Source organism: Protomyctophum bolini, assembly GCF_963924005.1.
Source record: "Protomyctophum bolini genome assembly, chromosome: 4".
NCBI classification, from domain to species: Eukaryota; Metazoa; Chordata; class Actinopteri; order Myctophiformes; family Myctophidae; genus Protomyctophum; species Protomyctophum bolini.
The window spans coordinates 14,957,208-14,983,716 of record NC_137865.1 but is presented as its reverse complement, the minus strand read 5'-3'; the positions used below and the strand labels follow the sequence as shown (position 1 = coordinate 14,983,716).

The 26,509-nt window shown below is 41.1% G+C and overlaps 3 protein-coding genes across 6 annotated transcripts; 1 reads left to right on the top strand and 2 right to left on the bottom strand.

The window, feature by feature from the left end:
* Nucleotides 1-240: 240 nt before the first annotated feature.
* On the top strand, nucleotides 241-1,527 carry cart2 (cocaine- and amphetamine-regulated transcript 2; the record flags this gene model as incomplete). The annotated part of the gene is made up of 3 exons (XM_080762088.1): nucleotides 241-417; nucleotides 717-800; nucleotides 1,420-1,527. The coding sequence occupies 3 exons, from the start codon at nucleotides 241-243 to the stop codon at nucleotides 1,525-1,527; spliced, it is 369 nt and encodes a 122-aa protein (XP_080618214.1).
* A 922-nt stretch (nucleotides 1,528-2,449) lies between these two features.
* LOC308313692 (small ribosomal subunit protein eS17-like) lies at nucleotides 2,450-6,063 on the bottom strand. Its single transcript, XM_080760966.1, has 5 exons — nucleotides 6,014-6,063; nucleotides 5,254-5,405; nucleotides 4,182-4,287; nucleotides 3,619-3,684; nucleotides 2,450-2,603 (listed from the first exon to the last, which is right to left on the bottom strand). The coding sequence occupies exons 1-5, from the start codon at nucleotides 6,014-6,016 to the stop codon at nucleotides 2,523-2,525; spliced, it is 408 nt and encodes a 135-aa protein (XP_080617092.1). The 5' UTR covers nucleotides 6,017-6,063; the 3' UTR covers nucleotides 2,450-2,522.
* Nucleotides 6,064-6,839: 776 nt separating this feature from the next.
* Nucleotides 6,840-26,050, bottom strand: LOC308314232 (casein kinase I-like). Of its 4 annotated transcripts, none has more exons than XM_080761748.1 (14): nucleotides 25,845-26,050; nucleotides 23,195-23,624; nucleotides 21,306-21,346; nucleotides 20,786-20,855; nucleotides 19,876-20,027; nucleotides 18,750-18,984; nucleotides 17,245-17,330; nucleotides 15,514-15,598; nucleotides 14,554-14,702; nucleotides 14,236-14,334; nucleotides 12,564-12,668; nucleotides 10,686-10,774; nucleotides 10,494-10,520; nucleotides 6,840-9,777 (listed from the first exon to the last, which is right to left on the bottom strand). In XM_080761748.1, the coding sequence occupies exons 2-14, from the start codon at nucleotides 23,469-23,471 to the stop codon at nucleotides 9,723-9,725; spliced, it is 1,470 nt and encodes a 489-aa protein (XP_080617874.1). In that variant the 5' UTR covers nucleotides 23,472-23,624; nucleotides 25,845-26,050; the 3' UTR covers nucleotides 6,840-9,722. The 4 variants fall into 4 exon arrangements, with proteins under 4 accessions (XP_080617874.1, XP_080617875.1, XP_080617876.1 ...); XM_080761749.1 differs by having other exon boundaries at nucleotides 10,494-10,517; XM_080761750.1 differs by lacking the exon at nucleotides 12,564-12,668.
* Between the last annotated feature and the right edge of the window lie 459 nt (nucleotides 26,051-26,509).

The window sequence follows — 26,509 nt, the reverse complement described above, 5'->3', positions numbered from 1 at the left end:
ATGCATTGTCATCTTCATTCATGTATTTTTTATCGTTTCTGCTATTGTGGAGAGTCGGCTTCATCATAACACTGAATAATTTAACGCAGACATAATTTACGTCATATCTCTGACGCAAAAAGGGGTGGGGCAAACTGGTAAAAAAGCGCGAGGCAGCTCATACCTTGTAGCAGAGTCTAGCGGAGCATCAGAGCATCACAGCTGTTGCCTGGTAACCGGTCACTCATCAGCATCAGCACCATGGAGAACTGTGGCATGTGGGCGCGAGCCGTGCTGCTGTGTGCCGCTCTGTTGTCCTCCTCCTCGCGCTGCTCCGCTCAAGACAGCGACACACGGGACGAGGTGCACCTGGAGGAGCGAGGCGTCCAGGACTTCTACTATCAACAAAATCCAAATCTGACCAATGAGAAGAGACTGGTAGGAAACACATTTTGAAGAAGCTATGATCGAAAAATTTAAATCACTTATTTATTTTGCTTCTTAATTTATTTATTTTATTATTATTACACATATTAGTATTATTGTGCTATTATTACTAAACTGGCAGAAACGTACGGTAGAAAAAAGTAATTAATAAAAGTTCTATAGGCTAATTAAGAAATATATATCACACGCCCTGCATTTCAGTCTGCACACTCCTTTGTTTTTTCCTGTACAGTAGATAGTATTTACATAATATCAATCGTGTACTCATGTACAATATGTTGCTTTGGCAGCTGGGGGCTCTTCATGAGGTTCTGGAGAAACTGCAGACCAAGAAAATCAATCCCTGGGAGAAGAAGTTTGGACAAGTTCCAACGGTGAGAAACAAAAAGGTCATCATTTGTACTTTACCTATTGTACTGTTTGCTTGTTTTGTTTTATTGTATATGTGGGGACTGCGGATGAAAATTTGTAATAGTAAAAGTATTATTGTTCATAAAAGCCCTAACATATTTATTCATGTCTGATGTGTCAGCCTGCCATACATGTGTGGCCACTAATGTATTCTATTTACCAAACCCGGCATCAAAATATGCATCAGATTAATATAGCTGAATCGAGTATGTGATAAATTGAGGACACCAAAGGCTTGTCTGGTTTCATCCTTTAGCGTTTAGCAGACCTTGTATTGTACTGCCCTGAGCCTGTTCTTGCAAACTGTTAATAAAGTGTTCAATCAATTAATCAAGATCGGTTCATATCAAACACAATATGGTAGCATACAAATACTACTTGATATTGAGAATCAGATCCCTTGTCCTTCACTGCATTGTTATATCAATTATATATTATGCACAATATGACATATATACTGTATATTTTTTGTGATATGTTGACACTACATATGTAATGTATCTATTTTTTCAGTGTTAATTTCTTTAATCAAAGTGTGATATGACAGAAACAAATTGATATTATGATCATTTCTTTTTTCAGTGTGACATTGGGGAGCACTGCGCCATCAGAAAAGGCTCACGCATTGGTAAAATGTGCGACTGCCCACAAGGAGCATTCTGCAACTTCTTCCTGTTAAAATGTTTGTAAACTAAAATGATCAGAAGTCATAAAAACATTGATTTTATTTTTTATTAAATGGATATTATTATAAACATTAAACATGTGCTGAGATGTAGGACTTTAACATTAAAATGTCACCTACCTATTATTTTGTGAGCTGATGATCCATTAACGGTATTAAGGTGTGGAATGTTATTTTTAAACCACTTATTTCCTGATAATCCTCAACTGTTCTACCAGAACCAGTCATTTCCTGATAATCAGTAACCGGTCTACCAGAACCAGTTATTTCCTGATAATCAGTAACCGGTCTTATTCTACCAGCAGTATAGCAACAGAATCTATGCTCTAGTTTTTAAATCATAAGACCCGAGGCCTGTTCTACAAATTCCTTCTTAACGTTTACATTTTCTGAAAAGCATGTTGCTATAATTCATAAAATTGCCTGCATTTTGCCACAGACCCCACATCTCAAAATATTTTGTTCCAAGGTCCCCCAGGAGCAAAGAGTGTATTGGTAATTCATTGATGACTGGCAGTCTCTGGACTGGGTGGGTGAACTACTCCTTTAAACCATTAGACACCAACAAATTACATAACCATTTCACTTGCCGCTTAGAAATAAGGCTTAGTCATAAACAAGCCAAATCGTTTCTGGGCAAGGTTGTGGATTGAGATTCATCCAACATAATACCCTGGGTTCTATTTTATATTCAGCTCTTCATTCTGTCAGGAAACATACATAAGTGACACAGGAGCAGCATTTTATAATAAATAAACTGAAGAATTTTTATTTTTTGTAATAAACAAAGATTATGCCATATGACATATTACAAAGTTCGTTCAACTAAACGTAACGAGAACAATTCACAGCACATTACACAACAACAAAAGAAAGTGCCAGCAATAAGGGCTCAATGTATGTGCCAAAGAAACAGTCCCCAACAGCGAAGGTTTGGGTTTTTATTTTTAAGTGTCAACAGTATATTACAAAACGCCAAGTATCTTGAACCACAAAAAGCCTAAACGGAAACGCCGCGTGGCGTTTTGAAGTTCATCCCCACAGCAGGCTGAGTCACCTGCACATTGAGACCACCGAAATCCTGGAAAGACAGACAAAACGTATGGTATAAAACATAATGCAGAAGTTTGGACTAACCGTAACATTTCAAACATAGTACATCACATAAAGTAATGACTATTACTTAACATTGCTACAAAACAAATTTTAGTTTTGGTTGAAAGTGTATGAAAGTAACAGGGTTTGACTGGAAACAGATTCCAACAAACACGGGAATGACTTTCAGTTCAATGTTCCTGTATTATCAATGACCTGGCGACAACACACCACAATCACTTTCGATACAGGGTGAATATTAGAGTAAGGCACATAGGGTGCCTTAATCATACTGTATTTATTCTGCTTGTAAGCACTTTGAGCTGCTTTCCATGTACACAATTATGAAGTGGTAACATCTCAAATGGAGGCAGAGGATACATTTCATGTGCCTTCTGTAGTATTGTTTCTGCAAACAGTAGTAGTCCAATAACACATACCGGTAGCAGGCATCTCTGTATTGCATGTCTGTGCTACAAATAACTCAATCCCATAGACTTTACACTTGGTTGGTGTATTGCCGAGGGCCCAAGGGAGTGCAATCTTAGTGCAAACACAGCAAGTCATTAAACTGAGTAAGTGTTTGAACATCTGTGATGTAATTACATTATAAATCCTACTAATGAGAATATAAAAAGATCTTAATGAAATGATGTCTTCATTAAAGTAATAACATGGCCATGTGCTAAAGTAAGAGACGGTCAATAAGGAAGTCTTAAATAAACTGCCATTAAAAGACCAACAAGATAGTCGGCCTCAGTGTCCAATCCTAGAGGTGACTGTGCTGGCGCCAGCCGTGTGCCTAGACTCTAGTCTGTTTGTGCGGCATTCATTTATAGCCTGAGGTTCCTGCTGTCAAGCACATAGCAGTGGGAGCTGCGATTGGTCTACTTTTGAGCTAACAGAACATGACAAACCCTTGGTCATTATACTGTACGTTCAGGACACTGGTCTAAAATAAATGCGTCCGACGGGTAGCTGCATAGAAACAAAAAGCTTACCAATAGTTTGAGCATCTCCCTGGTGTCAGGGTCAACCTCAATCATCTCCTGGTCCAGAGCAGACACCTGTAGGGAGGCAGGCAAAAAAAGAGACTGGTATTATACATACTGTACAAACACAGCTAATCAGTAAGAGAGACGAAGATGATAGATTGAGAAAGATAACAAAAAGGTTTTTATGTTCAGTGTATGAAAGTTACAGGGTTTGACAAGAAATAGATTCCAACAAACACGGGAAAAACTTTCAATTCAATATTCCTGTAGTATCAATGACCTGGTGACAAGTTACACACCAAGATCACTTTCGATACAGGGTGAAAACTGAAACAGCCGAGTAGAACGTTCTACTCAATTCAGTACACTCGTATGAGCATGACATAAATAAACTATAGTGATCAGTAAGGTGAAAAAGCCGATGTGTAGGAGAGATCTTCAACAACCAGTCTAGTCGGACAAACGTGTACACAATAGCACCACCTATATTGCCAATCAGCCAAAGACGCTGACTGGACCACAAGCAGCCAATAAGGAGAAGCATGCAGTGGATCGACAGCTGAACTGACCTCAGGGACGTAGTTGTCTCTCCTCTCCCTCTCATCCTCCTGCAGTTTGATGGAGATTCCTCTCACTGGTCCCCTCTGGATACGCTTCATCAGATGGGTCACATATCTAAACCACAACATAAACAGACACCACAAAATAAATGAGTAAAAACACTAAACTTTAAGCTACAATCACAGGTTCTCTTATGAATTATTTTTTGAGCTACAATCGGAGGCTTATTTTAATAATTATCAACAGCAGTTGATGATAGTGGTATTCTCCAAGAAATGCAGTCTCAGTCTGGAGTCAGACAGACCATGAAACGATGTTATGGAGCAGACCACCATCTTTATGGTATTTCCGACATCAGTCGGGAGAGAGACAAGACAAAACTATAGATTGAAGCTTTAGGTAAGAAAAATAAAAATAGCATCCAAGAGTTGCTTGCGGCTAGAACCCAGGGAATGACCCACCATAGCACCAAGTTACCAACCAGTTTCTGTTTTAAGTAAAAATAAACTGAAAATGTCAAATTATGGAAAAGATCAAGTGTCTGAAAGTAACAGGGTTTGACTGGAAACAGATTCCAACAAACACGGGAATGACTTTCAGTTGAATGTTCCTGTATTATCAATGACCTGGCGACAACACAAACCATGATCACTTTCGATACAGGGTGTCCACATTTAGTAAAAGCATGTCAGACATGGTCTTAGTTTTGTCATTTAAATTGTTATGGGACAGTTTCAAAGTCACTTGCATTATTTCTTTGTTGACAGGTTCCCAAACTGCTATTTATGGAGTAGTGTATACAGGGCATCTGCACAAGTTAATGACAATGACCTAGACGAAATTAAATAAGAGGCAAAGACTGTGAAACTAGCCAATCTACAAGTTCGTAGTCCGTTGTGAGCTTGTAGTTCAGCCATTTTAACAATTTGTATCGCTGGAACATGAGTCCAGCTATCCTTGTCAGGGTGGGGGGTCCCAAGTTAAAATATGATTTTGCAGTAGGAATGCTGCATGGAAAGACAGTGTATGGGTAAGATACATCAGACTAGCATCATCAAAGTACACACAGAGAGAACTGACCCAGCAATCTTGTTGCGGAGTTTCTTGCTGGGGATGATGGCAATCTCCTCACACACCCTCTTGTTGCAGTGGAAGTCGTTCCCAAGCCGGGTGTAATATTTTTCAATAATCACCCTGGCTGCCTTCTTCACGGTCTTGGTCCTGACACGTCCCTAGAGAGAGACACAAAGTTAATACACCATACACTTGTTTCCAATATTCTTCAGATGGCGGGTATACCTTTCAGCTTCTAGCTTCTGTCCTCTTGCACTTTCAAGACCCAGATTCGGCACAAACATGGGGTTAAATTATTTTTTACTGCTATCATGCAACCAAAATGTGGAATGCCCACTGTACCAACACACATCAAGTACTCATTTTTCAAAAACAATATAAAATAGGAACTTGTCTAACATTTGTAACAAAAATGACTGTCCACTACACATTATCATGCAATCCATGCATCTAGACGGTCGGTTGTAAAATTATAGCATGATGGAATAGCCAGCCTAGTACATAGGATAAAAACACTTTAGTCTCTCAATACTTTCCGCTACGTCGTTCCCGCTTAACAACTAACAAACAAACGCCGGCTCATCAGAGATATTTAAACTCAGTTAATCAACGCGGTTGAAAGTCAGTCATCACCAATAATGCATCGATTTTTACGTATCAGAAATACAAGTTACACTGGTGGTATTACTGGGCTTTAAGAATGGTTAAACACGAAGGATTGCGGTAGATAAGAAATTGGTAGAAGTGAATGAATAAAAACACCCACCATCGTGAACTGGCATGGGAGAAAAGGAAAGAAGCATAGTGCACTGACCTCCGGAAGATAAAGAAAACAACCCGGAAGTTCAAGACAGAACACTTCAAGGGGAAACGTTATACTGCCCTCCACAGGCAAGGGTTTCCTTTCTTCATGCTTTAATTCAGACCAGAGCCTGATTCAGACCAGTTTAAAGTTAGAAGATAATGTTCAGACAAAGTTTAACATACACTTCCAGGTTTCTTCATCTCAGACAAAAAAATAGACTAAAAGAGAAATCTGTAAAACAATACAGATTACAGAGACAATTCCCTGTCCTGCTGCTGCCTCTCATTTCTGTAATTATTATGAGAACAAAACATATTGCACTCCAGAATTCTACACCGGCAGTCTGTCTGGATGTTTTATTTATGACAAACTGGCTAGGAGCAATCGGATTAGAACAGCATCATCCTTCTCCCAGAGATTATCATCCATTTTCCACCAGTGTCTTTCCACCAATTTCTATATAGTCTTAAATATGGAAGATTATTCATTTTAAATCTACTGGGGGGCCTTGAAATGTGCTGATACATTAAACATATTTTGTATGGCATAAAGTATCCTATGCTGTTCAAGAGCAGACCTGTGATTATTTAATTGTTATGAGTGGTGCAATAACAGGCTATTCTAAGTAAGAGGTGAACTGACCCCAAGGAATAAATATTATTCAATAAAAGACATCAAATCAGTGTTGAAGATTATCTTACACAGAATTAGCACATTCTACATAACAAACAGTCAAAGCCAATATAAATGTCAGTTGTTTATTTGATATTACATACAAAGGGTGCAAACAAAGTTGAATTTCCCTTTAGCTGCAGAAGTATAAAGTTATTGGCTCTGTGGTGATGGAGGTCTGACAGGAGACAAACGGCTCTGGACCATCTGAAAACACAACTCCACATTATTGTTGACAGATAAACTAAACTGGCCAGTGCACTTTACCAGGATACAGCTTTTCAATACATTTAAAGGAACATTTCACCAAAAGAAACACAGATTTATTCTTCACACAATCTGACACATTTTCACCAATACTAGGCTATAAACCACCTTATAGACTTAAGTCATTTGTCTTGATAGTTAATTGACCTCTTAGGATCAATTCCACGGATGGGACAAAACACGGTTCATATGGATTATGGCTGAAATGCTCCTTTAATAGTGACATTCGTGGTCCAACAGCAAGTTAATAATACAATAATAATATAATTTACAATAATACAGTAGTGAGATGCAACTCCTCTCTGAAGTTATGGGACACATTAAGTCACAGGTTAGATTCCCACAGTCAGATAGGAGTTGACAAAACATTTTTTTTCCAACATAAAAAACAAAAAAAGCTCAACTTTACATAATTTACACGTGGACATAATTAATTACAGTGTTGCATTGCTGTGTGGTGTGTATGGAACAGAACCAAGAGAAAAGACAGAAAGAATACCATTCGGTGGAAATTCTTTCCTGGACTCAAACTAGCAACCCTCCACATACTATACCAGCCCAATAACAGCTGAAAACACACCATAGACCACCATCTGAATGAGATACATTTTTGTGCCGATATTGTGGTCTTTCGAACTAAGGAATGAGTTATATAATAAATTCTTTACTTGTAGGCCTATAGTTTTCTCCCAATATTTTTTCAATGTTTCTTTTACTCAGCCAACTTCTTTCTCTTTTTTTTTGAGCGGTGCCTAATCGCTCCAATGACAGTACAAACAGCTGCAATACCACTGGGTGACCTAAAGTGGCACTGTTGAGCAGCCTAAGGGGCCATTCACACTGAGCACTTTAACCATAACTGCAGCCAGCCAGCGATGTTGTTGAGCAGTTTGCACTGCTCAGTTCACACAGGTGTGAATTTTACGAATTTGATTTGTCCTTTCAGGTGTTTCTTTATTCCAAGTGTGCTTGAGCTCTGGGAAGGCATTACATAATCATTTAATTCATTATTATTATAATTACTTTTGAGACTGTACCACACATTATTAATCATGTTACATTATCATGTTTATAAACATGAAAACACACTTCAGGTATTCTTGCTGAACAACACACAGTACAGATCATGAATAGTGGTGGACAGAAAAGTGGAATAAACTGACACAACTCAATTCAGACTCATATACATCCTGCAGTTATTGTCCCACCTAACGTCTCGATCTGTGTGTATTTTTATTTTATTTTAGAAGCCTGTAAATGGGCAAATAATGGTGTTCCTGTCACAAAGTAGTGTGAAGGATTGTTTTGGTTAATCCACCTACATTCAGACATGGACATGAGAACGGCTAATGACTGAACAAAGCTCAACGATTAGCATTATAGCCTGACCGAACGACATACTGGCTATCATTTGACTTTTTGGTAGATGTTGCAGCCAATGTGACACGATTTGTTTTTGTCTGTCCCCTATTTTTAACCAACTTCAACTTGGTGTCCCCATTTTGGGCAAAGGTTTTCAGAAATTCGTGACACATTGTGAGCTTGTAGATCGCATTTTTGAACATCTTGAATGGATGGGCGTACTTTATATTTTTTGGCCTACTTGTTTGCTTGTTCATTGTAGAATTAAAGTTAAATGTTGAATATTGAAGTTTAATATTAATCTATCAATAGGTTATTTGAATTTGTTTGTCAGCACATCACGTTGTTCGTTATGTTCGGTGAAGAGATCTGGTGTTGAGGGAAAAAGTAGGACTAGGAGACGAAGTAAATTCCCCTGGGGGATCCCGGTCAGCTAAGTATATAGTGGTTAACAAAATATTGGTCAAAACATTGGTGGACTCGGCCGGGCTCTAATCAGCATGGTGTTTGGATGGACACACTACAGTGTGGTTAGTGTGGTAGTTAGTGTTAGTGTGGTAGACAGAGATACAGAAAAAGTGGGGGTAAATAGAGAGAAAGAAAGATGGACGAAGATCTGTGCAGAACTGTAGCTCCTTTTTTCAGAAGGTGACATAAACATTTCCTGTTCCGGCTCGGTTTCTCATAGCTTCGTTTGATTGGCTCAGGAGCAGATTTGAACCGGGAACACATATGTAGGTGTTCGAAATGAAGATATGGGAAACTGAACCTTATGCCACCTTAAGGAAAAGGGGACTACAGTTATGCGCAGCATATAGCAAGTTAGAGGATAGGGAGAGACAGACAATGATGAAAGAGAGAGGGTAGAACAGATAAGTAGAAGAGAGATACCTGTAGAGAGAAGTGGGAGAGAACAATAAATACAGAAATAGGGGGAAAGAGGGAGAGAAGAGTTGAGGATATAAATCGTTTTTAAATGGCTTTGTTGTAAAGAGTGTACAATGACAAAACATCAGGAAGTGAGTTTGACACATTCAGCAGAGGAGACAGCAGTTTTTTCCACCCCTGTTCCTCCACAATAAGAGTCCTCTATTCTTCCATAATAAGGGTAACTAACGCCTTTCCATAATCAGAGCTTATTCCTCCACTACATTAAACAAATCCTTTTCAACACACCTTCCCCTCCACAATAAGAGTCTTCAACTTCACAATATGAAAATTCTCTTCAAAATAAGAGGTGACCAACCAGCTGAAGTCACGGTCTTGTGAGCTGAGCTCTTTGGAACAAATCCACAACAGAAAGTCTTTCGTCTATCCATGTATCTATCCATCCATTAAGCCATCCATTCATCTACCCTGCCAGGCCAGCTCATTTCTGTCTGGGGCTGTTCTTCTTACGCTTTCTCTTAAAGAAACAGCAGCACCTGTAAACAGAAGCAGGCCAACAGTGGTTAGGGGAGGGAAGAGGGGTATAATAAACAGACGGAGACATGAAACATGCAGTGTGTTCAGTCCCTGTCAATGCTAAAGGTGGGGGGGGAATTGATTCACTCAAATATCGCGATGCTACCATTTTTATATCAATTTTAAAGTTCAGAATATATTATAGGCTATACAATCATGTATATTTATTTTTTCACTTTTTTTCTCCATGTCATCGGGAGGTAAGTGAATCATCCCACCCCTAGTGAACCAGTGTTGTTTTCGTCGACTAAAACTATGACTAAATATACTGTCGATTTTGTCAACAAAAACTAGACTAAATGTCAGGAAGGGACTAGTGGACAAGAGATCCAGTATAAGTCATTTTGCACTTGGTTGCATGCTGAAAATAGCCGATCGCTGCAACGCGGTGTGAGCTTGTAGATCGACTATTTTGAGCAAATGTAAATTCAGCCATTGCGACGGCATCAAAGCCCGCCAAAATACATTTTAGTCGACTAAATCAACTGTAGAAGTAGTCGACTAAAACTAGACTAACACTAAAACATTCTAGGTGACTAAAATGTGACAAAAACGAAATAAAAAAGTTTCAAGAGACTATGACTAAAACTAAAATTGAAATGTGTTGCCAAAAACAACTGTGACAGATAGACTGACTAACAGACAGACAGACTGACTAACAGAGAAACAGACTCACCACAGGTCCAGTAGCTTCACACAACTACTGAGCGAGAGAGATGGAGAGACAGAGCGATTAGGTTAGACAGACTGTTTTGAAAACCTCAGTAAGACAGATATATTGCATTAAATCTATTTCTCTATGTTGCCATAGAAATGTCAACAGACAGAGATATACAGATAGCCAGACAGCCAGACAGAAAGGACTTACTTGGCCTCATCCATCACCTCCACCTCAGGCTGCGTTGTGATTGGTGTGTTGGACGGGGTGACCAGGGGGTCGTTAGTGGAGCTGACAACCTGAGAGAAACGAGGTCACAAACTTTAAAATATACATAATTGTATTACCATTTGAGTATTTATTTATACGAGTTGGAACTCCAATATTTCAAAATTTGCACAACTGAGAACAACAATAAAGCCATATTTTGTCTAATTTCACCATTTGGCCTCACTGAGATTGAAAGTATGTATTTCTTCTTTTTTCAAAGCAGACCCAGTCTGACCCAACTAATAATCTCATCTAACATGATTATGGAAACAGTCTGACAGACTGTACCAAACCGCTATATAAATCTAAAATAATCAGATCATCTTAATCTGTGTAAGGTCAGAACAACAGAAGTAGAAACTGGTTAGTGCATAAGTAGAACATTTCTGTCTTTATGTTTAATTGACCATTATACAACAAGTTCTAAATTAATTTAACCTTTTATAAATGTGTGGCTGTGTGCAAAAGGGTGAAAAAGTAACAAATGCAGAATGAGCTAATAATTCTTTTTTTAAACACAGATGATATGGCATCTTATGCTTTCAGCACTAAAATATATAATTGTTTATGAGAACATGAGCAAAGGAAAGGAAACACATTTATTTAATTCTTCTTCTTTAGCAGACCCTGTTTGTGTATGCTATGCCCAAGCCATACTGTACGCATGCCCCCAATCACTGTGATAGTCTGGGATACACACGGAGGGAGCAGATGACTTGCTGAATAGTTATTAGTTATAGTTATTCGTTTTTATCAATATTTATATGTCTTTCGGATATTTATAATATAAACCTTTTAAATTAATTTGATTAATTTCCTCATTTCTCCAACAAGTTTTACTGCAGTTTTCAGCACCGTACGGCAGCATGTAGCCACACTTTATGTCGCTTGTTTACATTCTGCACTGCCTGAAACTGACTGCACGTTACTTGGAAAAATGGCAAAGTTGGAAGAAAGAGACACAGTCCAATTTGGGATTACTTTGAATATGACAGCGAGAGAGACGCAAGGAAGTGCCCTGTGGAAAAGGATGATCGTAAAATATGCGGAGCACGTGGGGAGGCCTATTGTATAAGTATCGGGCATTCGTGGAATGAGCATGTAGGTAGTGCCCCCAAAACATTTGCCAAAATGGCAAGTGGTTGGTATTCACCATTGCCACAACAGCTTGGTTTGGTATGGAACAGTATCTCTCTCACGGGCAAGACAGAACATAATTAAAGGCAATCTCAATGCAGTGAGATTCTGGTGCCAGTGGCGATCCCATATCTGGGACCAACGCCCAGAATGTGGGACCTAACGCCATCCTCCAGGCTTGCCCCATAGAGCCAGGATCACAGAGTGGAGAGGATGGAATGGCCTTCCATGAGTCCAGACCTCAACCCAATTGAACACTTGTGGGATTTTCAACTAAATAAAAACTAGCGAACCCGCTCTAAAAACTAAAATCAACTGAATCAGAGAAAAAATGTCAAAACTAACTAAAACTAAACTATAATGAAAAAAACTAAACTATTATAACCTTGGGAGGAAGCACTCGTTTTGGTTCAGGTTAGAACCTATTTGGTCCACAGTTTCCCACCTCGGACAGCACGCTTAAAGCCATAGCCTGCTCCACGCGGGCAATCACGATTCAAGACCTCACTGTCACCCCCCCTACGTTGTTCTCAAATCTATAATCAATCTATTTAATCTATTGTAAACTTGCACATACTGTATGCAGGACCTGGCGTGAACCAAAATGAGACCTCACAAAAATCTGCTTGGAATTGCATACACGCCGTGGTTGTGGGTCAACCCACAAATGGTAGGCTGTACCTGAACCGATCCCAAAGTGATTGGCTGCTGGGAACTCAAGTGGGAGGAGTCTGTCTGTTGATGGGGCGGGGATTCACATGTCCCGCCTTTGCGATCGGATGCAACCTGATTTGTTGGTTGGTTGGTTGGAGGGAATCGTGTGTAGGTGGAGTGGGAGGGAGGGAATCGTGTGTAGGTGGGGTGGGAGGGAGGGGGGGGGGGGGGGGGGGGTGGGTGAAAGGCCATGCAGCAGGAAGCAAGTAAAAGATTAAAGGTCAAAACGGATAAACAAACAAAGAAACAGAAAAGCAGTAAGAAGCATAGTCCTGATCAGTGGTCAAATAAAAAGATGAAATAAAAACAATTCTGTATGTAAATATGTGCTTTCTTACAATGTCAAACTTACTGTCATAGGTCATGATTTTCATATTATCTACTTAGTACTTTTAATTGGACCGGACATACACATCTTTTTTCACTACTCAAAGAGTTAAGTCTTATCTATAGGAAATACAATTAGTGTTGCGTGTCTCAGTAAAGCCTAATTAATGCTCCGTCATATGACGGTGGCACGTACCTAAAATAGCAGATGCACAAGCTCACAACACATCACTTTCGCTGCGCAACGCTGTGAGCTTGGGGATAGTATAATTCGGACAGTTAACACTGTGTCTCTGTAGGATAAACTTTTGTGCCGTTTGACTTTGTAAGAGATGATAAATGGCAAATGGTGAGCAATGATAAGCTGAAGATTAATTGTCTCCATACAGTTGGAATCAGATAGTCTGGCTAATGCTGACTGTGTGGTACAGCATCTGCAAGCTGTACCACCAGGTCTGGGTAGGCTCCATTCATTCTTTAATATAATATTTCAATCACTGAACACACATTTTGATTGGTTCTCATATTTGAATGAACAATAACACCCCTTGCATGCCAATTCATTAGCAGGGTGATACCAGAAACACAAACCGGTTTGACTTAATTCAAACCGGTTTGACTTAATTGATGTGACTGTGTTTGTTGTGATATTATGTTCGATCAAGAGTTTATTTTGTATTATTTTCTTTTCTCCCCAGTTTAGTGGTTGCCAATTGCCCCTATGTTATGTATATAGTCTCTCTCACTGCCAACCCTCACTGTTGGTCTGGGGACGGTGCAAACAACCACGTCTCCAATGATACACATGGAGTCACCAGCTTCTTTTCACCTGAAAGTGAGGAGTTTCATATGAAGGACGTAACGCATGGGGACACACACTATCCCTCTCAGCTCCGCTCCCTGCTCAACAGGCAACCTGTACGAGTTGCTAATGCAGAGACAGAGAACGCTGGGGAATGGTTAGTGCTACGACGTCCACCGTGTTCATTGGAGCACCCGGCCAAGCTAGAGGCATGTACTAATATTATTTCTATATTGACGTGACACACAACATACAACTGAAAATACTGCTATTTCTTTTTGTAAAACAGCATAAAAATATAAATGGGATTTAACATTAGCGAGGTAATGAACAACATGTGACACTATGATGTCTTTAAATACCGTACAATAGGTAGGTGGTGACTTACTAACGTAAGAACCTTGAGGGTTCATTGTAATAATATTACAAGATAAAAGGAGCCTTCCCAGACTCTGGCTGTAGTCCAGAGTCACTTTAGCCAGGGCCTTCAGACTGAAGCTCTGCTGGTACCTGGTTGTGTAGGTTTCGTCTGGGCCGGTCTCGGTTTTGAGTGGACTTGGTCACAGCTGACGTCCCAGAGTCAACATGGACAGATACTACGGGAGTCGGCTGGACAGAAACACACAAAGATGACCAAAAACAATTCCACTGTATTGGTGAAATGTTTCTAATGTTGCGATTTATTAAATTTGACTGTGCAGTGAGCACAGACAATCTTTTACAGCTACAGCCTGCAAAGACTTACATACATGCATATCTGGGAGCTGCCCATTGAAACCACAACCACTGCCTATGGTTGCCATTGGGAGCTGCCCAATGGTTACTCACAATGTTCTTGCCAATCCAGTCAAAGGTCTGGTCGTTGCTGAAGCCATTTCTCTCCAGCAGATCTGAGAACAGTCGTCTCAGGTATTCGTAGTCTGGCTTCTCAAAGAAGTCCAACCGTCTTACATAATGAAGGTATGTCGCCATCTCAGCTACAGGAAACACACAGCAGACAAATAAAGCACCCCTCGAGTATTTAAATTCTTATTAGTTTCATACCCTAGTCCTTAAGTCATTTAACCGGTCAATTCACCTTGAATAATATCACACTACCATACATGGTTGGTTACTGTCACTGCAATCCGGGAACCCATCGGGTACCAACAGGTGACAAAGTGGCACTGAGTTTTTTGCATGTAATGAATGGATGTTCCGGGGATCCCCCGGGACCCCCACACGGTAACATTTCTCGACCGTTTCGGACGCGGGGCGGCTCACCAGAACCAGGCCGGCACCCTGGGCACGTTCCTGTGGATCTGGAACATCTGCGAAACCCCCGGGAAACCCCACATGGAGTTGCACCACTCACTTCATACAAATTCTGAATGCCCCTGCCGACAGATTCGGTAGCGCAGCTCGTAATCTGTTTTTGAGAGATTATGGTCACTATAATCCCCAGAATTTTTCGCAAGCCACCTCAAGCAACAGTGACGAGGACAAAAGATCCAGCCTTCTCACCTGTGAACACGGTCAAGGCACCATGCTGGACCGTTTTCCCTGGATACCTTCCTTAAATTCCTTCATGTGGTGATATGTGTCACTATCACATAAGATTATACCTCATGTACTGCACATTCTTCTTTTGACCTGATTCTTTCCTACGTTTTCTCCTCTATCAACCCTCCTTTTCCCCCCTGAAAACTGCAAATGATGGAGCTTGCACAAAAAAGAATTTCACACAATTCTTTACACCTGTAAACCACTGACGTGACATGTGGTTAGTAGTAGACAGTCCATTAGTACCTGGGTGGTTTTCACAGAGCACCTCTATGGGAGTGTTGCGTTTGGTGTCTCCAATTTTCTGGTAGCGTTCCTTCAGGGTGTCCGCCTGCAGAGACAGGATGATGCAAAAATCTAAAGGTTACGGTTCTGGTGGTGGGCATTTTATGCTTTATTAATAGGAGAGTGTGACAGGAAACCAATTCCTCATGATGACTCACAAGGAGATTGTGCCAAGGAGAACTGGCAGAGACACCAGGAAGCCCCTTAAAAGGTTACTTTTAAGAGGGACAACTTTTGGTTTGAATAATAAAAGATGAGGTGGCTCCAGTGCTGTGTGCATGGCACTATTAACCACTTAAGCCATATTTTATAATCCACTGTCCGAAGTAGAGAACGCAAAGATCTGTAGATCTGAAATGTTTTGCCTATCATGAGATGGACAATAGCTTGAAAGTGGTTTAAGTGGGAGTATGGTCATCAGTCTGTAGTAATCAGAATTGATTTAATCCTTGCGCATATTATATAGCATGTGAACAAAATATATTTTTTCAAGAAGTAAAAGGTCTGAGACAATTCAACACATTGCTATCGTCTACAAACAGCCCAGGGGTCATCAATATGTCTGTACACAGACAAATGTGTCCGTGCCATGGCCTTGTCCATGTCAAATGTTAGATTTTTAGATGATAATGTTCTTATTTTGATCTTAAGACCTAATTACTGCATGTCAGTCTCCAGGTTTTCTTCAGAATATGTATGACACTATGGCACATTATTATTCAGAGTTCAAAGTCCACTAGTACTAGTGATTCACAAACGTTTGTATTTGCAAGGACCCCCATAACTCTGAGTCACCTTTTCCACCGGTTAGGAACCGGTTCAGTTCAGAATCAGAACCAATTCTTAGTCCATGAGCCAGACCTCCGAAATGGGAACATTAATTATGAATTGAGTGTGCAAAACCATAGCTATATTAAATTGTTTATAGAGTCAAAATAGGTAAATTAATACATGATAACCCTTCAACAGTAGTAGCTTTTTCATATTTATCACACATTGTGTAATAGTTATCACTATGAAACCTCCCCAGTTGATTACTTACACAAAGACAATGATTTATTGTATTATAATTAGGCATTATATAGGAAGATATGCAAATAATTGAAAATATGAAGAAGCTACTAGGGTTATCATATATACATTTACTAATTTGATCCTATAAACATGGACTCATGGCTCATGGACTAAGAATTGGTTCTGAACTGAATCCGTTCCCAACCGGTGGAAAAGGGGCCTGAGTGCACAAACAGAACCAAATTGACCCGTAAAGTCCATTTGGTTCCAGTCGTACACTCTGAGTTACAGACCTGTTATGGGCATTTTGAGGGGAGCTAGCTCCTCCTATAAACAGCTATAGTGTTGTTTGTGTCTGAACACAAACATTAAATGCCATTGACAATGAATGGAGAATGTACTGTATGTCATATGTGTCTGAGCAAATCGGCATATGTACAGTATGTCGGTGGGAACCCTCGGCCAATAAGGGACCACCATTTTTTATGTTGATGTACGATGATTAGAGCGCCCCTCACTTCACACGGGTGTGTGAAGTGTAGCAAAAATGTCCACCACAAGTCAACATGGTGATGACCCCCTGAAACAGCCCCATAATAAATTATCATTACTCATCATGTTTGGGGCTTTTCTGAAATGTCTACATACAACCGACAACCGTACAACAGGGTTTCATACCTTCAGGCCCTGCCAGGGAAGACTTCCTCTCAGGAAGTAAAGGAACATGTGACCCAGGGCCTCTAGGTCATCACGGCGACTCTGTTCTGTAAGGACAGGAACACAGAGACTGATAATTTACTGTATGTTCTAGTTACGTCCAGACCGGAATTAACTCTGACTGATGTTGCTGATATATTGTACACTGTATGCTCTTTTAGAACTCTGTTGCCCCCTAGTGTCTATCCTTCACGTCCCAAACACCAGCTGCAGCCAAATGGCCAAGTAGATCTATCTAATAGTATCTATCTATCTATCTACTTTTTTTTTAGCTGTGCCTCCGATCCATTACGCAGCTATGTGTGTCCGTATATATGTGTCTGAGCACGGAAAGCTGCAACATGGTAACTCTGTAATTTCTCGACCGTTTCGGACGCGCAAAGGCTTGCCGGAACAGGGCCTACCCCTGGGCGCGTTCCTGGGGGTCTGGGTCTGTTCCGGAGACCCCCGGGGACCCCCACGCAGTAACTCTGTCATTTCTCGACCGTTTCGGACGCGGGGGTCTGGATGTTCCCGGGGAGAACCACATGGTAACTCTGTCATTTCTCAAAGATTTTTTCCAAAAATAATCTCCAAGTACAGTACACTACAATACAGTACAGTACAGTACAGTACAGTACAGTACAGTACAGTACAGTACAGTACAGTACAGTACAGTACAGTACAGTACAGTACAGTACAGTACAGTTGCACTGCTGACTTCACACAGGTGTGATCTCTTTTTTATCTCACGATTTTGTAACCCATCTTTTCACTCAGTGTCAATTGTCTATCTATGTAATCCTGGGCTCTACACTCCCTTCGCCAACCTGGGGAGAGCAACGGACTGACCTCATGCTTCCTTCAATGCATGAATGCATGAGTTTAGAGACCAGGATTACGGCATGTTGTTTTTGTAACGGTACCTATAGGGGAGACAGGGAAAACATGCAAACTCCATACTCCACACAGAAAGGCAGAAAGGCCCTTTCGCCAACCCCGCCTCGGGTATGGGCACTGATGATGCGGAGGAGGGAACAACACACCCCCAGCGCCCCTAGCGGGAATCGAACCCAGGACCTTCTTGATGATAAGACTGTTGAGGGGCCATGTATATACCCCTCTGTATACTCATTGTTGGTAGACTGCAACTATCAATTCATATATTGGAGATAGATGTATAGTGATAGACTGTACATAGTTCACTCCTTACGTTCAGAGACCCAGTGCAGGTATCTAGGGCCAGGACCTAACCTAATGTAAGTGATAAAATTATGAGAAATTATGAGAACCTTTATTTTTATTTTATTTTGTTCTATAAGCTACAACACATCGCACAAATTTAAGTGTGCCTTGAGATTTTTACTTTCCCACTGGTGTAACCTGAGCAAATAAGTTTGAAAACCACTGTTGTAGATCAATTCTGCAGTCTTTGGCTGCAAGAGACGTCAGTAGGACGTAGCACTGTCTCGTTAAGAGCTTCCTACCTTTCCCCAGGTGTGTGTTGATGGACATGTATCTTGCGGTGCCGGTCAGGCTCTTGTGTTCTCGGTAGGGAATGTGTTTCTTGGTCTCTGGGTCGATGTATTCTTTGGCTAAACCGAAGTCTATGATGTGGATGATGTGCTCCTGCTTGTTGCCTTGGCGACCGATTAGGAAGTTCTCCGGTTTGACATCACGATAGACCAGGTTCTTGGAATGGACATACTCTATCCTGGACAACTGGACAGACAGACAGAGAGACAGGCAGTGGGACAAACAGTGAGACTATATACACTGTCAGTGAAACACAGAGACACACATAGATGGAGACAAGAGATCACAGAAAGTGACTCAGTGATAGAGGCCTCTTTATCACCGGGGTTGAACCGGTTCAGTTATTATTTCCCGCCCAATATTGAACCAGTTCAGAGTGTGAATTGAACCATAAAAGGTGTTTCGGAGTTTCGGAACTGGAACCAAAAAATGGCCGCCGGGTTCCGTGAAAGCACAAAGGTTACAATAATCTGGGACGGAGCCAGTTCTAGAACCAAAGTTCTTTTGGTGGAAAAGGGGCCTCAGAGATGGTGGCCATTTTAGTCTCTCAAGAAGACAGACTCTCTGTTCCACAATCTTCCAATCTAGTCTACAGAGTATAGAGATGTGCAGAGGAAGCCTGGCTTATCCAGACTCATAGCGCGGAGGGGCTCTGACCGTCTGACGTCACCCGAAACCGCATGTACACATTCATTATTCATCCATCCTACCCCCATTCATTATATTATCCTATTTATAGACCCGCAACCGGCCACACCAGCATTTAAAATAATAATTATGGTATTAATTTGCTAGTTGTGAGATCACTGAAATGCATTGTGACAGCGGTGGTGGGGCTCAGGGGTAGAGTGGCCGGATGGTAACCGCAAGGTTGCCAGTTCCCCAGTTAGTGTCGAAGTGTCCTTGAGCAAGACACTGAACCCCTAATTGCTCCTGATGTGCTAGTTGGTGCCTTGCATGGTTTCCGCCGTGTGAATGGGTGAATGTAATGCACAATCTATTTAAAGTGCCTTGGATAAAGGCGTTATATAAATGCACCATTTACTATATAAATGCACCATTTACAGACAGACATACCAGCTGAATAGCAAGCATCAGGACAGTCTTTAAGGTGAAGGCTCTGTCACACAAGTCAAACAGCTGCTCCAGGCTGGGACCCAACAACTCCAGAACTAACGCATTAGACCGACCACATGGACCAAAATAATACACCTGGGGAAGACCTTCAGCTGTGAGAGAGAGAGAGAGAGAGAGAGAGAGAGAGAGGGAGGGAGAGAATTAAAACCAATACATATGATGATCGGGGGTTCATCTGTCATGAAGGGGGAAAAAGTAACATAGCAGTGATAGCACCAAGTGGAAATATCATATATCACAGCGGGGGTCCACCACGCCTCAAACCTATTTCAGGCTGGTCCGGTCGGTGCATCTCAGGAACAGTACTGTTACAGTATATAGTGGAAGGAAGGCACTGGAGCAGTCTCACACAGTTAAAGCATTTATTAACAGTTTGCATGTCACTGCATCTTTATCACGTCATGATGATGAAGATAATGCATTAAAATACTATATAAAATGCATTCACATTAATTAACGCAGCAACAGCAACAATTATTTGTCTCCAATGATCTTACCTGCCTGGTTGACTACCTGGGTCAGCTTGTTTTTATCTCTAACTGAGAGATTCACAAACCAGGACACGATGTTAAAAGTGAGTGATCTATAGACCATGGTCAGGGTGTGTTTACTGGCATTAAAACTTCTCAGTTTCCTGAGAAGATAAAGCCGCTGCCTTGCCTTTTTGTAGATGTTATCTGCATTGGTCTGAAAGGTGAGTTTATTGTCTATGGGCATTCCCAGATATTTAAAGTCACTGACCTGCTCCACTTGCGTAAGAGACAGAGAAACAGAGTGGGCATGTTTGTGTGTGTGTATGTGTGTGTGTGTGTGTGTGTGTGTGTGTGTGTGTGTATGACTGCATGCTTACCTGTACTTCCCAGTGACTTATAGAAGCGGTACTCTAGATGGAGTTGTGGAGCTCTAGACTTCATCGACTCCTGCAGAAGACCAGTGAAACATGTCAATCAATTACTCTCCTTACTTTAATATGACCTGGCTTCTCTACTCTTCTTCCTGCCTCTTCCTCATGATCTGCTCCTAACATCCTTCCTCCTCCATCTTCTCGTTACAGTCACTTTTTTTCCCCCCAAATCTTCAAATGTTGCAGAGATAGTCTGTGATTCAACAACCAGTTGCAGTGTTCTGCATTGACCTCTTTTCAGCCCAGTTTTGGGATTCTGTTTCAAGTGGTTGCAAGCTGCAACGAGTTGAATTTTTGGTGTGGAACAACGTGTCAGTATCAGGAAGAATATGTTGTGCTGGTGAGCTGAAACATATTTGTAGTGGTGGTACACTAGTAAAGACAGTTTGAGAACCGCTGATCTAGCGGACCAATTAAGCCTCCAGACCAACCAAACACAATCTCCTATAGCTGACCATATACTCACCAGTTTGATAGCTACGTATTCATTGGTGTAGAGATTTTTACCTGAAAACCAAGCACAAAACAACAGTCTTTATAGCATGTCGACTATGCAGTCCACAGAACTCAAAATAATTTACATATTTTAATTTTAATAACACCCTCATGACACACAGAAGACACAGGACACAAGTGTGTCTTGCGTCGGTCTTAGGTGTGAGCCTTATCCTGCAGACTGCAGCACTTTGATACTACAGTGACTAGAAAAAAGGGAATGTCCGCTCCGCACACAATATGTACAGTATGTACTTGAGAAAGCCCGGGCGGGCGAAATGTTGTTGTTTGGTTCAAATAAAGAGAAGACGGGGAGCAAGCATATTGTGTGCGGACATTCACTTTTTTCTTCATTCGATCATTTTTGGGTCCAGCACCGTATCTCAAAACTGTGGGGATCTATTTCCTTTAAGAACATAATATTGTTAGATTAACCTTTATTGATCCCCAGAGGGAAATTCAAGTGTCATAGCAGCAACAGAAGTAAAAATGAAACACAGGAAAAGTACAGGAAGAGTCAAAGTCAAGAACCAAACCAAGAATAAAGATAGATTGTGCATTACATTCACCCATTCACACACAAATGCACACACCGATGCCGGAGGAAACCATGCAAGGCACCAACCTGCACATCCGGGAGCAATTAGGGGTTTCAGTGTCTTGATCAAGGACACTTCGACACTAACTCTGGGGGAGCCTGGGTACGAACTGGGAACCTTGCGGTTTCCATCCGGTCACTCTACCCCTGAGCCACTGCATCCGCCCCAGGAGTAAGTAAGTAGTAATCCAATAAATTAACTGGCAGCATGAGCCAGTGTGTGGAGTTTACTTTTATATTTTTGTTTCCTTCATCAAAAGTAGATTAAAGGGCTGGGATGTTGAGCAGTACTATTTATCTTCATAAATAAAGAGATTAAATTGTGTTTGTTTCGGTATTGTCACATTTATGGCTACTAGACTACAATTTACAATTTACAATTTAGGCATTTAGCAGACGCTCTTAATCCAGAGCGACTTACATTAAGCAAGAACAAAAGCATGGGAATACATCACATAAAAACATTCATCATGAAACATGCGTAAGCTAAGAAAGTAACAGTGGAATATCTATATAATGAAACTTATACGTATAAACTATACATATATACTACTATGCTATACGTGTACTATGGCGTGCTATGACTATATACAATGCAATTCTAGTGCTGTCTACATAACATGCTATAAGTCTGTTTCAAATGCTATCTAAGTCTACATAAGTGCTATCTAGACTTGCAGGATAGGGTGAGCACTTTTAGTCATAGGCTCACCTTCCCTCCGAAAGTGCACACAGAGCGGTATAGGGTCTCCTTCTTGCCAACCGCCATCAGACTATAACACGCATACGAACTTTCTCCCCCACTGCTTATGGTCCTGTGTCTGTGGTCTATGGTCTTGTTGTGATTACGTCCTTTTGTGTCTGATGTGTTTCTGTCCATCTGTTTGATTACTGTTTATCGTTTATTTCACATTATGCTGCTGTAATACATAAATTTCCCTGTGGGGAATCTCTCATCTCATACTGTCTTAAAGGCCTGTCCAAGGCACTTTGTGGTATGCCGATGAGGGATTCATTGTCCCCTTGCAACCACCTCCAGATTGTCCACTTCAACTCCAACTATTGAGCTGTCTTTCCCTACTAGCTGGTTAATATAACATTGTATATTGTGTTTTAACCATGTCAAATTGTGCATATGTCTTTGTAAACTATGTTGTTCTTAGTAGCACCACGTCACCAGGGAATTTGTATTCAATAACTAGACGACATATGTTTTGCATAAATGAAGTTGAAATGGATTTTTTTATTTATTTCTGTCTTACCCAGTCTCAGCTCTCCGAAGTTCCCACAGCCGATTTTCTTTCCCACGCGAAAGTTTGGCCCGACCATGAGCACCCCGGACGACCGCTGTCCTCCACGCCCCTGGGAAGCTCGGCTCCGCCCCGCTGCTCCTCCAGCCGCGCCCGCCTCCACTCTGCCTCGCCCTCCTCCGGCCCCGCCAACTTCTACTTTACTCCGCCCTCCTGGATCTCCGCCACCGTCCACTTTGACCTTACCCCCTCCACCCCCACCCTCTTTCTCCTTCCCAGCCTGCTCCATGGCTCAGGGTGGAGGAGGAGCCAGGAGTACACTGGAGGGTGGTGGTGACTGGCCAGGCTGAAGTCCTGGGCAGGGGCCTTTGCCTTTGCCCCGCCCTCTGGTCACCGCCTTCTCCGCATGTGACGTGAGCACTGGTCGGACATGGAGGGTTACCTAGGAAGTGAGTCGTGTCATGTTAGAATGGTAATGTGCTTGTCTGAATTACTAAAAATAAATGTTTAACTCAGATCAAAGAAAGAAAGCAAGGGAAGATGAGCTAATAAGCAGGTATATTAAATTATGCCAGAATGTACAGTAGGCTTTAATAGGAGCAGGAGCATATAATACGGCAGCTTTGTGTACCGTGTAGAGTATGATATTGATCAGTATGACTCTGATCAATATGATAAGTCACCAGTTTGACCTGCATGCAGTATGTTTGTTTGATACTATATGTTCTCAGTGAGGATAAATCTTAATGAGGGAATTTTACTTGATTACTTGAAAGCACTTTGGGTCAACTTCTGTTGTTTTTTAATGTGAAATACTCTCTCTCTCTTGACTAGACTAGTAATAATTAATTGATAACTATTCAGTGATCACCCAGCCTATATCTAACAGAATTCTCTTGAAGCCCAAATGCACCATGAAACACCTGGACAGACACTATAAAGTACAAAACAAATAACTGTCCAGTGTCAGCATTATTACTAGTGATTTGATGAACAATAATTATGAACTAAGATTTTTACAAGCCTTTTTTGTTGTTAAATTGTCATTCAAAATGAAATGTTTAATCATTTCCAGAATATCAAAATTCTTCAAGTATTCACTGCAGAATCTCAAATCACGATGCATTACACACGATAGGCTACATTATACACCATTAATAATGCAGTTCTACTCTACTACAATCCTGCCTTTAGTCTCTCCTTTCAAACGCTCTCTCTTCTACAATTTCACTTTCACGCTACACTCCCGTATCTCTCCCTCCTCCTCCCATTCTCCTGCTCTCATCATCCTCTCCACCTTTCTGTGTTTCTCTATCCACATGTTAGTGTCTGTATATAGACTGTCCTGTTCCTGTTACATAAATGTCTCTCGTGGTCCTCCTGCCACCCACTTCCTCCAACAGGCAACCAGCAGAACTACATCATCCACCATAACACTGCAGGTCACTGTGTGTGTGTGTGTGTGTGTGTGTGTGTGTGTGTGTGTGTGTGTGTGTGTGTGTGTGTGTGTGTGTGTGTGTGTGTGTGTGTGTGTGTGTGTGTGTGTGTGTGTGTGTGTGTGTGTGTGTGTGTGTGTGTGTGTGTGTGTGTGTGTGTGTGTGTGTGTGTGTGTGTGTGTGTGTGTGTGTGTGTGTGTGTGTGTGTGTGTGTGTGTGTGTGTGTGTGTGTGTGTGTGTGTGTAAATGTCCATGAACTCTAGAGCAGTGGTGAACAGTACACTGTTACTTTAGATCCCCTGATTATTTTTTTGTGCCTACTACTTGATTACACTCCTTCGGAAGTTGGTATCCCTAGCCAATGTTTAAAGGACACCAGGTGAATACAATAAAGTAGCAAAGTTTAGAGGCAGCACTAGAGGTCCAAACCAGCAGCACTAGAGGAATCGGATAGAAGCAGCACTGGTCCTGGTGGGATAGAAAGCCAGCACCATCTATTTGACAGCAGGTGAGTTCTATAATGACACTTCATACATTTCTGTTTTACAGAAAATTGCATCTAGTCATGATGCTGTCATCACATAGTAGCTGGACAGATGAGATAATCGAGCTACACATGACATAAGATGACAAATATCTGCAGGTAACCGATGAGGGGATTTTTTTTAAACAACAATCATGGGTGATCTCATACTAGAATGGCAAATGTATTATTTTGTTTTGTCTGAATGAGAATGACAAAAATGAAATCGGTGTAAAATTAAAGTTGTGGCCCATGGCAACAGAACAAATGATCTAACATAATATATTGTTTAAGGTTATAGGCTATATGTCTTAATTTATATACAAAGACAAATAGGTTAGAAGAACAACAAGCTAATAGCTAGCATTAATTCAACCATCGCTAACATATATAGCTTTATATAAGCTGTCAAATGTCAAAGCGATCGCCGTTTTTTAAATCATTTTATATTGTATATTATCAATATTGCATTAATTGTATTTTATGTACAAAATGTATGTATTATTAGCAACTTCCGGGATATGCCCACACACAGTGTTTACTGGGTTTGTGACCACGCCCACCACCATTAGACTCCTATTAATTATTGCACATCAATTGACACGCAAAAAGATGCAATCGTTAACCTTCATGTAATTATATCATCATAACACACTCAATCTGTGTTAAGTACTGTCTAATTTAGTACGGTTAGATAGCTTACCTTCTTTTTCCTGCGTTTTTTTTAGACTGTTTCTGAATGTAAAGCCGCTCCAGTTCCCAGTTCCTATTAATGAATGAGTTAATAATAGATGTATGTCAACTTGTTATTTTGTCGCTGTTATTGTGATAATAACCTCGGTAGCACAGTGTGCCGATCGAGGAGGAGAGCGATAGCCTGGCTGCTGCTGCTGGCTGCTGCACAGACAAGACCCGGGCCAAACAAACAAGGATTGGACGGATGGGAACATCAGGTGGTTCCCACGTCATGTCATACGTCCCCCCCCCCGCCCCGACCTCCTCCACTCTCACCTCCCCCCATCTCTCTCTCTCTCTCTCTCTCTCTCTCTCTCTCTCAGAGAGAGAGAGAGAGAGAGAGAGAGAGAGAGAGAGAGAGAGAGAGAGAGCGGGTCTACAGAAGCTTTGATGATTTATAATATACTAGGAATAAAATAGTTTTGGATTTGCATTCAGAACATCATCTACCTTCCATTCTTCACTGAGCAATATGCAATGTCCTTGACTTGTATCACTAGCAGTAAAATATTACATATTAGTGATACATAAATAAGCAGATGACAGTTTCACAATGAAAAATTACTGGATAAAGAAGACCTTTGTTACCATTTACACAGCATAGTGCACTGCACTGGAATTCTTACACAATTC